This window comes from Quercus suber, unplaced genomic scaffold (genome assembly GCF_002906115.3).
Source record: "Quercus suber isolate HL8 unplaced genomic scaffold, Cork oak 2.0 scaffold_247, whole genome shotgun sequence".
NCBI lineage: Eukaryota > Viridiplantae > Streptophyta > Magnoliopsida > Fagales > Fagaceae > Quercus > Quercus suber.
The window spans coordinates 876,873-892,012 of NW_027069703.1; the positions used below are offsets into that span (position 1 = coordinate 876,873).

The 15,140-nt window shown below is 36.3% G+C and overlaps 3 protein-coding genes and 1 pseudogene across 3 annotated transcripts; all 4 read left to right on the plus strand.

Annotated features, from left to right (window-relative positions):
* Nucleotides 1-597: 597 nt before the first annotated feature.
* LOC112038014 (cytochrome P450 76T24) lies at nt 598-3,269 on the plus strand. Its single transcript, XM_024070829.2, has 2 exons — nt 598-1,588; nt 2,580-3,269. Exons 1-2 carry the CDS (start codon nt 704-706, stop codon nt 3,186-3,188), a joined length of 1,494 nt encoding a protein of 497 aa, XP_023926597.1. The 5' UTR covers nt 598-703; the 3' UTR covers nt 3,189-3,269.
* A 1,565-nt stretch (nt 3,270-4,834) lies between these two features.
* Nucleotides 4,835-5,512, plus strand: LOC136070631 (uncharacterized). Its single transcript, XM_065780819.1, has one exon. The coding sequence runs from the start codon at nt 4,835-4,837 to the stop codon at nt 5,510-5,512; it is 678 nt and encodes a 225-aa protein (XP_065636891.1).
* Nucleotides 5,513-5,521: 9 nt separating this feature from the next.
* Nucleotides 5,522-6,622, plus strand: LOC112008171 (cytochrome P450 76C2-like). Its single transcript, XM_065780820.1, has 3 exons — nt 5,522-5,573; nt 5,664-5,971; nt 6,227-6,622. The coding sequence occupies exons 1-3, from the start codon at nt 5,522-5,524 to the stop codon at nt 6,620-6,622; spliced, it is 756 nt and encodes a 251-aa protein (XP_065636892.1).
* Nucleotides 6,623-7,497: 875 nt separating this feature from the next.
* The window catches only part of LOC112008170 (cytochrome P450 76T24-like), an 11,626-nt pseudogene continuing 3,983 nt past the window's right edge, over nt 7,498-15,140 (plus strand).

The following is a 15,140-nucleotide window of genomic DNA, read 5'->3' on the forward strand; positions in this document are numbered from 1 at the left end:
AAAAAAAAGAGGCTGAAAACACAAACGTGAATTTGGAAATGCCGTATCCAAATTCCACACTATATCTCATAAAGCTGATACGAAAATATCTTTAAACAAATGGTTGATATTAATATATTATCTTCGGCCGCCCCACTTGACTTTGCATCTGAATCAATTTTAGGGACACCTCCAGCTGACTTTTTTAATAATCCCCCAGCTGCCTTATATAGATAGACGACACATGTACCATTATTGTGGCATTTAAGTCCATATATCCTTATTTTGTGACCTAAGGGTACACATTACTCATCTACTTTTGAAAATATTTTATGAGAATTGAAACAAGTTGTCAAAAAAGTTGGTAACTTTTTTCTTTTTTTTATAAATTTAAAAAAAATAATTTATTAATATATGCCCTAAGGGCACATATTAGTAAACTCCATTACAGTTTAATTAGAACACCATGTAGAGCTGGTATCTCATGCGCCAAGTGCATGGGACCTGCCTCTCACAGGCATATGAGCTCCACACATATGGGGCCCACCTACTTGTGAGAGGCTAGTCTCATGTATTTTCTTTTAAGATTTTCTTATTTATATACTATTCTTGTTACCCAAAGAAAATATAAACAGGCTAGTATTGCCTTTTTATAATATGTACTGTATTCTTGTACCAAACGAAAATAGAAACACAAGAAACATAAACCATCTTTGAGTTAACAATGGACTACTACCTGGTATTGTTGCTGATACTTCCCTTTGTGTGGGCATTCATTCGTGTTTTCACCTCCAATCTATCAAGCCAGACTCTCCCACCAGGGCCTAACCCTTTTCCAATCATTGGTAACATCTTGGAACTTGGCAAATTACCCCACCAAGCATTTGCCAAGCTCTCCAAAACTTATGGTCCCTTGATGACTCTCAAGCTTGGGAGCATAACCACCATAGTCATTTCCTCTCCAAACATGGCTAAAGAAGTACTTCAGAAAAATGACCAAGCTTTCTCTAGCCGAACCGTCCCAAATATGGCCCATGTATTCGACCATCACAAAGTTTCAATTGGTTGGATTCCCGCAAATTCTCAATGGAGGAACCTTAGGAAAGCTTGTGCTACCCAAATATTTGCTCCACAGCGTCTTGATGCCACAGAGGCCCTTCGATTAGCAAAGGTACAAGAACTACTTGACCATGTTAACCAAAGTTGCAAAAGTGGTGCACCCATTGATATTGGTCGAGTAGTATTCACAACAGTTCTTAATTCCATATCAAACACACTTTTCTCTATTGACTTAGCCCAATATGACTCAAATTTGTCCCAAGAGTTCAGGGATCTTGTGTGTGGTTTAGCCAAAGAAGCAGGAAGGCCAAATATTGCTGATTATTTCCCAGTACTTCGTTTGATTGACCCGCAAGGTGTACGCAAAAGGACAAGGATTTATTACTCCAAATTGTTGGGGATTTTTGATGGAATCATCAATCAACGACTCCAATTAAGAGCTTTATCAAAGGGTTCTAAAGCAAGCAACGATACACTAGATTCACTGCTCAATCTCATTGAAGAAGATAATTCAGAGATAAGCCTTCTCGATATCAAACATTTACTTCTGGTAATTGACTACCTCTTTAAAACTTTGCTTCAAAGAAAATATCTGAAAAAAAAATATTTACTTTAAAAAATATAATTTACTACTCTATAATTGTGGTTTGAACCCACTTCTTTTTTTCTTTTTTTTCTTTCCCGTTATTTACCTATTAAAAACAAACAAATAATAATATTTAATAGAAGGCTCAAAGAAGTTTTCTGATAAATAATTTTGAGTTTTGTGAATATAAACTTTGTTCTCAGTGGAATATTGTTTTAAGTCCTAACAACTTTTTCTTTTAAAGAGGTATATATTTTGATATTGAGATATGTAAAAAGATATATGAATTGAGACAAGGAATCACTTAATTTGACGAGACCTGTTTCAACTTTTTGTATTTCTTTTTTCTCTTTCTTTTTTTCTCTGTAAATTATGAATTTTATTTAAAGAAATAAAAAAAAAAATCATTCAGGAAATGAGTAAAATATTTTCTGGCTTCTTATTATTGTGACAATGTAGTAGCTCCTAATCGACATCGATAGTTTGAAGTCAACATATATCATCGTAATTTTGACAATTACATAAAGACATTTATGACCCCATGAACACATTTATGACCCCCATTTTGCCAAGTGTAACTATAATTTGATTTGTAATGCACATGTATATGATCACACTTTTAGAACGTTAATCGGTGCAACTTGTGCAACTATCTTCAGAATGATAAAGTCTGTTATTTATATGTTCAAACAATTCACATATTTGGGAATTTTATAGAACATTTAAAGCAAGAATGAATGTTAGTCACTCTATATGACCATTTTCCATTCTCATATTGTTTCAACAACTTAATGCCTAATTAAGATCTTTCGTAGTTTGTGGGCCTTAACCTTTAGCACCAATAGTAACGTTAAGGATACAACACTTTTTTATAATTGTCGATGTTATTTGTTGTGATTAAAATAACCCAAGCCATATTCTTAAGCAACTTAGCTCTCACACTTCTTTGTTGCAGGACTTATTTCATGCAGGAATCGCCACAACATCAAGCACAGTGGAATGGGCAATGACAATGTTATTACAAAACCCAGAAAAAATGACAAAAGCCCAAGTTGAGCTTGAAGAAATCCTAGGCAAAGCTGGGCGTATTCAAGAATTAGACATATCAAAGTTCAATTATCTTCAAGCTATAGTGAAAGAAACCTTAAGATTGCACCCATCAGCGCCATTTCTACTTCCCCATAAGGCTATGATAGACGTAGAAATATGTGGCTTTATTGTGCCCAAAAATGCACAAATACTAATAAATGTGTGGGCAATGGGAAGAGACTTTAGCATATGGCCAAACTCAAATTTATTTATGCCTGAAAGGTTTTTAGAGCATGCAATTGAGTTTAAGGGCCAAGATTTTGAACTGATTCCCTTTGGAGCTGGAAGAAGGATATGCCCTGGATTGCCATTAGCTAACCGAATGGTGCCCTTGATCTTGGCTTCTCTTGTTCACCACTTTGCTTGGAAGCTTCCTAATGAGATGAAGCCAGAAGACATGGACTTGGGTGAGGTGTTTGGGCTTACTTTGCATAAGGCAGAGCCCCTCCGAGCTATCCCCACTAGATCCTTGTAACTTCGATTTTTGTTATTAGTCCAACAATATATGTGAATTTTTCTGTGGGTTTAATCGAAAATTATAATATATTAAAATTAATGCAATATATGTGATACCATCAATTTTTTATTAAAACCTAAATATTATTATATATTAAAATTAATCCAAAATAAATAGTAAGGTCCACTACCGAGGACTAGGTGGACTTCCATCACTAAGGTCCACTACCGAGGTGATAAGCAAAACCTTTCTTATAGCAGATACGCAAGGAACCACGGGTGACTAGTTCCCCTCTAGACCAAGATGCTACCTTCCATCAAATTCACCTCAAGAAACGCTATGAAGAGATAAGGACCACTAGAGTAGTCACCTCCACATTAATGAAATGTTTTCACCTAATCTCTGCCATATTAAATGCTAATTGACTAACCTGAACAGTGAAAACACTCCCAAAAATCCTATTTCATGATAAAAAAAAAAAAGTGGTAGAGTAGAGAGGTGATAGGATAAGTATCCTCCAAATCTAGCTGGGAACAGGCCAGCTGGGGAGAGAGGGAAGGGGAAAATGTTTATAAAAGGAGGGGAGGTACAACAAGTTGAGGGGTTCAGTAAAATTAAGAGAAGAAGTTTAGAGAAGAACAGGACAGAGAAAGTTGTAGCAAGTGAATATGTTTAAGAGTTTTTAGTCTTTTGATCTTATCCAATTTACCTCAAGAAACTTGTTTCTATATCAATAAAAGCCTTCCTTAGCCTTTCTTATCTTTCAATTTGTTGTTTAGATCTCCCATTATTGAATATTTTCCCTTTTTTCTTTTTATAAATTAATTGTGCAAGTCATCCTTCATCACCTTTTTCCTTTGGTGATTGTTTTTCACACCCACACTAGAAACTGTTGATAATTAAAAGTTTCCAATGGGAATAGTAATATCATTTTACAAATTTTTGGTAATAGTGTTTCACTTAAAATAAACTTATTAATAAATTATAATCTTTGATTTATTTATAAAAACTTGATTGATTATAAAGTTATATTATATTACATTATATTTTATATATAATGTAAGAGATGGGTTCAAGTTACACCTGGTGTAACTCTTTAGAGTTACAACTTTTCTAAACCATTGGATTTAAGTAGATTTAATGGTCAAAAAAGACACTCATTAATGCTAATATTCTAATTATGATCTCATTAATTATCTCTTATTTATTACATTCCATACCTATTTCTAAACCTAAAAAAACACAAAAAAATATCTCTATCTAATTTTTTTTTTCACCGTTTCGCAAAAAAAAAATAAAAAAATAAAAAAAACATTCCTCCACTGCACGTCTCTCTATCTCTCTATCTCTTTTTCCTCCACCTCCACCACTCTTCTACCTACACGGTTAGGTCACTGGTAAAAAAATAAAAGGCCGCTAGTTGCACAACCAGTTTTGCACAACTGGTTATAACAAGGGAAAATTTAATAGTTAAGATAAAGGAAATGCATTGGATAAACTTTCTCAAGGAAAAAAAATGTTCATCCTATGTAATTAGTTTTTTTTTTTTTTTTTTTGGGTCATTGATCAACATCTGGACTGACAGGTGGCTGCCATCTGATGCCAATCAAAGAGTCATTTCTCCTCGTACAATTCTACCACCTGAAGCAACAGTTGCTGACCTTATGGAATTTTCATCATTCCAACCTAGATGGAAGAACGTGCTGATCGATACTATATTCTATCCTTCTGAAGCCTTAATCATAAAAGCCATTCCTCTGAGCCCAAGAAGACCGGATGATACTCTTGTTTGGACTAGAACCAGATCAGGGGCTTTTTCTGTCAGAAGTGCATACTTTTTACAGCTGGAGATTGAAAGAAAGGTTACGGGTAACGAAGCTTCATCATCCAACCCAGCTCGGCTCCACTCGTTCTGGAATGGTATTTGGTCTACTCAGGTTCCACCTAAGATCAAAACATTTATTTGGAGAGCATGTAATGACAGTCTACCGACTCGGACGAAGTTGTTTGAGAGGAAGGTGTTGCATTCTTTTTCCTGTGTGCTATGTAATGAGGAAGCCGAAACTTGCGATCATCTCTTATTGGAGTGCTCATTTGCTCAAGCTGTTTGGCAGCAATCCCCTCTATTGAATGATTACAGGTTATATCCTAAGATGAAATTCATTGATGCAATGAATGCTGCCCTTAAGAAATTATCTGCTGTTGTCTTTGAAACATTGTGCATAGCTTGTTGGATGATTTGGAAATGCAGGAACGGAGTTGTTTTTAATAACAAAATGCCTTCTTATCATGGGTTATGGAATCGGGCTGACCTGTACAGAATGGAGTTTGTGGAAATATAGCAGAAAAACATGCAGGAAGTCAGTTTGAAGGCAGCAAGGTGGACTCCCCCTCAGTCAGTTGGTATTTATAAACTTAATGTGGCTTTTTCCCAATCAAAACAGTCTTCTTCAGTGGGTATTGGACTCATTATCTGAAATAATGTTGGAGAAGTATTAGCTGCTGCTTGTGATAAAGGGGTGAAGGAGTTGAATCCACTGTGTACAGCTGCTTGTGTGTTGAGGAAAGCTCTACTATTTTGCCAAAGTATCAGCTTTTCCCAAGTGCAGGTAGAGTGTAATTTTGCAGAATTGGTGGACTTGTTAAACTCTGATCGGATATGCTCTTTAGAGGTGGCATGGATTTTGGAAGATATTTCAATTATTAAGGATAGTTTTAATTTTATTTCTTTTTCTAGTATTCCTTTAAGATGTAATCGAGCTGCACTAGCTTTAGCTAATGCTGCAAAAGAGAAAGAGGAGGTCCTTGTTTGGTTAGAAGAATGCCCCTCTTTTCTCTTTCCCATTGTACAAAGTGATATACATCAATAAAGTCTACTATCGTTTCTGCTCAAAAAAAAAAAAAGATCTTTGTTAGTTTGTGGGCCTTAACCTTCAGCACCAATAGTAACGTTAAGGATACAACACTTTTTTATAATTGTCAATGTTATTTGTTGTGATTAAAATAACCCAAGCCATAATCTTAGGCAACTTAGCTCTCACACTTCATTGTTGCAGGACTTATTTCATGCAGGAATCGCCACAACATCAAGCACAGTGGAATGGGCAATGACAATGTTATTACAAAACCCAGAAAAAATGACAAAAGCCCAAGTTGAGCTTGAAGAAGTCCTAGGCAAGGCTGGGCGTATTCAAGAATTAGACATATCAAAGTTCAATTATCTTCAAGCTATAGTGAAAGAAACCTTAAGATTGCAGCCATCAGCGCCATTTCTACTTCCCCATAAGGCTATGATAGACGTAGAAATATGTGGCTTCATTGTGCCCAAAAATGCACAAATACTAATAAATGTGTGGGCAATGGGAAGAGACTTTAGCATATGGCCAAACTCAAATTTATTTATGCCTGAAAGGTTTTTAGAGCACGCAATCGAGTTTAAGGGTTTGAACTGATTCCCTTTGGAGCTGGAAGAAGGATATGCCCTAGATTGCCATTAGCTAACCGAATGGTGCCCTTGATCTTGGCTTCTCTTGTTCACCACTTTGCTTGGAAGCTTCCTAATGAGATGAAGCCAGAAGAGATGGACTTGGGTGAGATGTTTGGGCTTACTTTGCATAAGGCAGAGCCCCTTCGAGCTATCCCCATTAGATCCTTGTAACTTCGATGTTTGTTATTAGTCCAAAAATATATGTGAATTTTTCTGTGTTTAATCAAAAATAATAATATACTAAAATTAATTCAATATACGTGATACTATCAATTTTTTATTAAAACCCAAAAATTATAATATATTAAAATTAATTCAAAATAAATAATAAGACTTGTTTTAAAATTCTTGATTGGGAAGATGAACATGAGCTCAGGCTGAGAGCCAAGGGCCCAACAGATCATTTCTTAAAAGATGGGTCTAGCCCAAAGATGTAGATCTGAATGAAGAGGCCCAAGGAATAAAAGATAACTCCCCGGGGTGGATCCAATGGAGGACCGAGCGGACTTCCATCACTAAGTTCCACTACCGAGGTGATAAGCAAAGCCTTTCCTATAGCAGATACGCAAGGAACCATAGGTGACCAGTTTCCCTCTGAACATAGAGCAGCTTTTGCTTCTCCCAATAGGATTCTACAAGAATCAACCTGATGTGGACAACTATTATTGGACTATTTGGATCCCACTGACAACAAAAACTTTACCGTTAAAGTTCGACTTTCTACATCAATACAAAATAGACTCTGAAACGAATAGTTGATATTAAATTGAATCCTTATCTTACCCTCAAACAATTTGAATCATACCCACTTCATTTTTGATAAACATCCACCACTCTCTTATGCCCAACAAAAATATAAAAATAGAAACAAAAGAAACACAAACCAAATTTAAGTTGATCGACTACTACATGGTACTTTTGCTGGTACTTCGATTTGTGCCGGCATCCATTCATGTCTTCACCTCCAACCTAGGAAGCCCGAAGTATGGCTTGCCCACACTACCCCACCCATTTGCAATCATTGGAAACACCTTCGAGCTAGGAAATTTACCCCCATCAAGCAATTGCCAAGCTCTATAAAACATATAGACCTTTTAAGATTCTCAAGCTTGGGAGCATAACAACCATAGTCATTTCCTCTCAAAACATTGCTAAAGAAGCACTTCAAAACTATCCCAAAGATGGCCCAAATTTTTGACCACCACAAAGTTTCAATGGCGGTGGATGCCCACAAATTCTAGGGAGACCATGGGGTTCTGTCTCATGACACTTTGCTATATTAATTTTTTGTACTCTTCACCAAAATATTTTCACATAAAAAAAAAAATGTTAAGGTCATGTTATTCTTATTTAAATTATCTTTGGTGAAAAATTGTCCCTCTTAAAAGTCTAAACCCATTAAAATTTATAAATAAAAAAAATATTTCAAGTTGCCTTTTAAAATGTTGAATGTGTTCAACATAGTTCACAATACAACCCCAAGTTGAGAACTAAATTTTTTTTAATAAGAATATTTTAATATTTCAAAATATACATGAACCAAAAAAATGTATATTTCATGGAAATATACATAAACATCATATTAAAATTTTATTAGAATGATATTTCATTTAAGCTACCAATATAATACTCTAACAACATAAACATAATATCATAAAAATTCTATGATATTTCCATATACCAACTAAACATTAATATGATATCATGAATATCTTATGCTAACTCAAATGTATTAAAGAAACAAAAACCTATGATTAGGTGAACACATAACTTATTAGACAGCATATATAATAAAAACAATGTATGGAGTAGATTAAAATGCTTTTATCATTATTAAACTACAATATTTCTACATTGTTCTTTTATACTTTAATAGCACTTTAAGTGAGAAAATGTAATGGACATGTGTGCAATTTTAAATTTCTGCCTTCCAATAATGAATTCGTTGCTTCAACTAATTTCTATGACTATTATGCAATAGTCTAAATTCTTTTTCCTCTTGAGACTAAACTAAACTAAAATAATGTCCTTAATTTTGTATTACTTTTGAAGAGGATAAAATTGGGTTGACGAGACCATTAGCCTAACGGGTCCACCGAAATAAACTTGACGGGTCCACTTTGTATACTTGACGATATTGACCAATCAACTAATAGTGGATGGATCCAAGATGTGCTAACGTGAGGCATATGGGTCTCAAGGGCCTAATGGTGTTAGGACATATATGTTTTCACTTGTTAAGAACATATGTCATTTGTTTATGTAAATTGGCTAATCTTTTAACAAAACGCACTTTACTTGTAATTGGGTAGTTCTAGGTGTTTTTAATACTTCAAGAAACAAGGTTTCAAGATCAAGTGTTGAAGTCATTAAGTCTGTCCAAGAGAAACAAGCTGAAGTGCAAATTCATTAAAGCTCGATACCTTCTCGATAGCTCCTCGACACCTTGCTATCTGTCGAGATTTATAAAATCAAATTTTCTGATTTGATTTCTTGGGATCCGTGAATGTGTCTTTGGGATTTCTTTTCTCCTAACCCTAGACATATAAAAGGATTATTTTAAGAGCCGTCAAATTGTACACAAGTTACACAAGCATTGAGCAAACTCTGTTTAAGCAATTTGTGATCAAAGACGAAGTTCTTGACCTAGTTCATCTCTTCTGAAAAAGTTACTATATATTTGCACCAAAGGGTTTTGCGACCAAGCATCTTCTTGATCTTCATCGTGTAGGATGAACTGAAGAATTTTGCAGCCAACCACTCTTTCAAAGTCAGTGTTGAAGTTGCGTACTGGGATCTGCGCATTGATTAGTCACGTACTTGGGAGCCATGCATCAAAGGTGGGAACTGTCACTATAGATCAAGTCCAATTGGGTATTGGGGTAAGGGTTCAACTGTGGGTTGGTAAGGTACTTGGGATCCCTTTACATGTAACCACTTGATTTGATAATAGTGGAGTTTCAGGAGTGGTGACCTAAAAATCACCCGGTGGGGTTTTTGCTGCAAGGGTTTTCCCCATTCGTAAACAAATCACCGTGTTATTTAATTTCCGCTGCTTAATTAGTTTATTAGTAATTTGTTTGTGCTTCCACGCATTTGCATGATAAATTGATTAATTAATAACTTGGCTAATTAATTAATTGGTTTAATCACTAGGGGTCATTCAGTTTATGGCCTATCAAGTGGTATCAGAGCAGGCACACTCTAATTAAGTTTTAATCTTTGCTGTGTTTGATCCATTGACCCCTATTTGTCATGAATAGAGGACAATCGTTAATTATACCTCCTTTATTTGATGGGACTAACTATGCATACTAGAAAGTACGCATGAGAGCTTTTTTACAGTCCTTAGATGAAAAGGTGTGGCAAGCTGTAGAGATTGGCTGGACTAAGCAAAAGGAAGAGCCAGCCGATTGGGATGAAGTCAAGATTAAGGCGGCAAACTTCAACAGCAGGGCATTGAATGCGTTGTTCAATGCGGTCACCAATGAGGAGTTCAAGAAGATATCCTCAACTGAAACTGCTAAGGTGGCATGGACCATCTTCCAAACAACCTATGAGGGCACAAAAACTGTTAAGGATTCAAAGTTTCAGAGGCTCACAACAAGCTTTAAAGAAATAAAGATGGAGGAGGATGAGTCGTTTGATGAGTTCTATGCCAAGCTCAAGGACATAGTAAACTCAGCCTTCAATCTTGGAGAAACCATCCCTGAACCTACGATTGTGAGGAAGGTGCTCAAATCTCTACTCGAGAGATTCCATGCCAAGATTACAGCGATAGAAGAATCAAAAGATATTGACAAGATTCCTTTGACTGAACTGGTTGGAAACTTGCAGACCTACGAGTTAGGACTATCTAGGATTGGCAAGACGGGTAAAGGCAAAAGCATGGCCTTAAAGGTGAAGAGCAATGATACAGATGAGTCTTCCGATGATGAAGATTCTAAGATGAAGTCCTACATTACAAGGCAGTTTAAGAAGTTTATGAAGAATGCCAATGGGAGGAGCTTCGACAAGGACTGCAAACAATCCAGTTCTTCTCAGTTTAAGAGCCAAGACAAAGAGAAGAAGGATGCTAAGGATGGCAGTCAGTACACTGTTCTTGCAAAACCAAAATGTTTTGGATGTCATGGATTCGGTCACATGAAGCATAAATGCCCTACATATCTCAAGAGCATTGGGAAGAGTAAGGCACTTGCTGCAACCTTGAGTGACACTGAGTCTGAAGATGATTCCAACAATGAGGATGACGGAATCTTAAATGCCTTCACTGCCACAGTCAATCCTACTGAAGGGATTGTTGATGAAGTGGAAGAAGAAGAAGAAGTGGTGGATTCTAAGTGTGAGAAGATGGATGATCAAGATGATATCCATTCAGCCAATGAGAAACTATACAAGCTCTCTAAGAAGCATGAGAAACTGTATAGGCTGGCCACCAAGAAGCTCAATGATGTGGAACTTGATCATGAAGAGTTGTCCACAAAGTTTGATAAGGCAAATCAAACTATTGGAGCGCTGAGGTTTGAGAAAAATTTCTTGGCTGAAAAGACCAAGAAGCTTGAAGCGAAGCTGTTTCAAGAGCTCAATTGAAGAGGACTTCAAGTGCAAAGCTTGATGAGATGCTCAGCATTCAAAAATCTGCTTCGAATAGAACAGGTTTAGGGTATGATCTTTCTTCCTCTCATATTGCTTCTACTAGTGCTACTGTTTTTGTTTCTCCTGCTAATAACACTGAAATTGTAAATACTGATGATAAAACTAAATTAGCTAATGAGAACTTAGATAAGAGTAAATCTATCTTAGGATCACTCCCTAAGCAGGATAAAAAAGATGTTAAAAACCCTAGGGCTAAGAAGGCTGACTCTCAAAAGCCAAAATAGAAGAAGCAGCATCTCTGTCACCATTGTGGAGCTGCCAGTCATACTCGACCAAATTGCTACAAGTAGCTAGCCACTCAACAGAGCAATAGCATGATAGCATCTGGAAGCCAAAATTAGCTTCAATCCTCTCTTGCTCCTCTTAGAGATCTTCTAAAAGCCCTCATTCTTCTTTCGAACTTGAACGGTTTCAATTCTTCCCCCTCATAGCCGGTTCAAGAGTTTAATCAAAGAAAAGGTTCTTACAAGGTGTGAAAGAAAAAGGACTCTAAGTGATTTTATCACTTTCTTCTATCTTCTTATTTTTGTTTGTTGCACTACTTGTGTGTTTTGCATTTTTTTTGAGTTAGTCTAATTTTATATTTTGTTTTGATAGCATGTTTTTGTGTGTTTATTTTCATTTTTTTTTTTTTTGATATAAAAATTAAAAAAAGAAATGAAGAATGAAGAAAAGAGATCCTACCAAGTGATTTGAGAGCAAGGAAGGGCACGAAAATCACGTGGTTTGAAGATTTTGAGTGAGAAAAAGGAGTTTGGGAGATGAACAGCCTGCGGATAGATCGAAAGAGATCAGAAAATGAGAACAAGATCGCGATAGAAGCTTATATAGGAGCATTAGTAATTCTCGACAGATGAGGTTGTCGAGAGGTGTCGAGTGATCTATCGTGGTAGGTGTCGAGAAAATGGCCTTTGACAGCTGCAGGTGTCGAGAGGTATCGAGGAACAAGAATCACCTTCAAGGAACAGAATCTCGATCGATCCACCAAGTATCGAGGAGGCAGAAACTTTCTCGATCAATCCACTAGGTGTTGAGGAGGTGTCGAGACTGCGATAAGAAAAAGGCTTGAGAATCTCGACAGATAACAAGGAATCGAGGAGGTGTCAAGGAGGTGTCGAGCTAGCTTTTAAAAGCAGTTTTTCGAGAAGTGAAAAACACAGACATGAATGCAATCCAACATGCACCTCAACTAATGATTCAATCAACATATTAAGCTCTCAAAATCATCTCTTATCAAACAATTTAAGCACATGGATCTTCAGAAACACACACACACACACACAAAAGTCTAACCAATTTTATTTTTCAAAATCAAGTCAAGACAGTTTAGTGAGCATACATTAGCACATGTAAACACTTGTGATGACCAAATACATTGTACTTGCACATGTATCAATAGTAGCAAAGAATATTGCGTGTTGTGTGTGAAAAATCGTAAGATTGCATATGTGTATTCATGTTATGACGATTTGAGATATGAGAAAATAACTTTAACTCACACACAATCATAACTGTTTGATGGGGACTATCACCTTTGAGGTACATCCTATAACTCTCACATCTCCTAGAATACATGCTTGAACCATATTTAAAGCATTTTTGATCTTTTTGCTTTTAATTCTTTGCATTTTTTCTTTTATTTTAGCATATCATGATGGGCATAAAAAGAGAGAAAAGAAATACCCAAGATGCTAAGCATTTGATACTGCACTTTTGCTATGCTAAAGATACGGGTGTCTTTGACATTGCACTTTTGCTATACCGAAGCATACAGGTGTCATATTATGATTGGGGGCAACAGTGGTGAGATGATTATTTATACATTTCTTTCAGATTTTCTAGTCTACTCGTCAAAAAGAGTGATATGAGTGTTAAGTTTTAAGAGATAACTTAATCTTACTCATCACAAACAAGAGTCACAAAGCTCACTTGATTAGTTGTGCATGGAGATGCTCATTAAGTTACAAAAGATAAAAAGTTTAGAAAATTTTGTTCCAATGGCTATCCAAGGTACACAAGTACCAATGTACACATAACACACATTGTTTTTATATTTTTCTGATTTTCAAAATTTTTTTTAATTTTTATATCAAAAAAAAAAAAAATGAAAATAAACACACAAAAACATGCTATCAAAACAAAATATAAAATTAGACTAACTCAAAAAAAATGCAAAACACACAAGTAGTGCAACAAACAAAAATAAGAAGATAGAAGAAAGTGATAAAATCACTTAGAGTCCTTTTTCTTTCACACCTTGTAAGAACCTTTTCTTTGATTAAACTCTTGAACCGGCTATGAGGGGGAAGAATTGAAACCGTTCAAGTTCGAAAGAAGAATGAGGGCTTTTAGAAGATCTCTAAGAGGAGCAAGAGAGGATTGAAGCTAATTTTGGCTTCCAGATGCTATCATGCTATTGCTCTGTTGAGTGGCTAGCTACTTGTAGCAATTTGGTCGAGTATGACTGGCAGCTCCACAATGGTGACAGAGATGCTGCTTCTTCTATTTTGGCTTTTGAGAGTCAGCCTTCTTAGCCCTAGGGTTTTTAACATCTTTTTTATCCTGCTTAGGGAGTGATCCTAAGATAGATTTACTCTTATCTAAGTTCTCATTAGCTAATTTAGTTTTATCATCAGTATTTACAATTTCAGTGTTATTAGCAGGAGAAACAAAAACAGTAGCACTAGTAGAAGCAATATGAGAGGAAGAAAGATCATACCCTAAACCTGTTCTATTCGAAGCAGATTTTTGAATGCTGAGCATCTCATCAAGCTTTGCACTTGAAGTCCTCTTCAATTGAGCTCTTGAAACAGCTTCGCTTCAAGCTTCTTGGTCTTTTCAGCCAAGAAATTTTTCTCAAACCTCAGCGCTCCAATAGTTTGATTTGCCTTATCAAACTTTGTGGACAACTCTTCATGATCAAGTTCCACATCATTGAGCTTCTTGGTGGCCAGCCTATACAGTTTCTCATGCTTCTTAGAGAGCTTGTATAGTTTCTCATTGGCTGAATGGATATCATCTTGATCATCCATCTTCTCACACTTAGAATCCACCACTTCTTCTTCTTCTTCCACTTCATCAACAATCCCTTCAGTAGGATTGACTGTGGCAGTGAAGGCATTTAAGATTCCGTCATCCTCATTGTTGGAATCATCTTCAGACTCAGTGTCACTCAAGGTTGCAGCAAGTGCCTTACTCTTCCCAATGCTCTTGAGATATGTAGGGCATTTATGCTTCATGTGACCGAATCCATGACATCCAAAACATTTTGGTTTTGCAAGAACAGTGTACTGACTGCCATCCTTAGCATCCTTCTTCTCTTTGTCTTGGCTCTTAAACTGAGAAGAACTGGATTGTTTGCAGTCCTTGTCGAAGCTCCTCCCATTGGCATTCTTCATAAACTTCTTAAACTGCCTTGTAATGTAGGACTTCATCTTAGAATCTTCATCATCGGAAGACTCATCTGTATCATTGCTCTTCACCTTTAAGGCCATGCTTTTGCCTTTACCCGTCTTGCCAATCCTAGATAGTCCTAACTCGTAGGTCTGCAAGTTTCCAACCAGTTCAGTCAAAGGAATCTTGTCAATATCTTTTGATTCTTCTATCGCTGTAATCTTGGCATGGAATCTCTCGAGTAGAGATTTGAGCACCTTCCTCACAATCGTAGGTTCAGGGATGGTTTCTCCAAGATTGAAGGCTGAGTTTACTATGTCCTTGAGCTTGGCATAGAACTCATCAAACGACTCATCCTCCTCCATCTTAATTTCTTCAAAGCTTGTAGTGAGCCTCTGAAGCTTTGAATCTTTGACAGCCTTTGTTCCTTCATA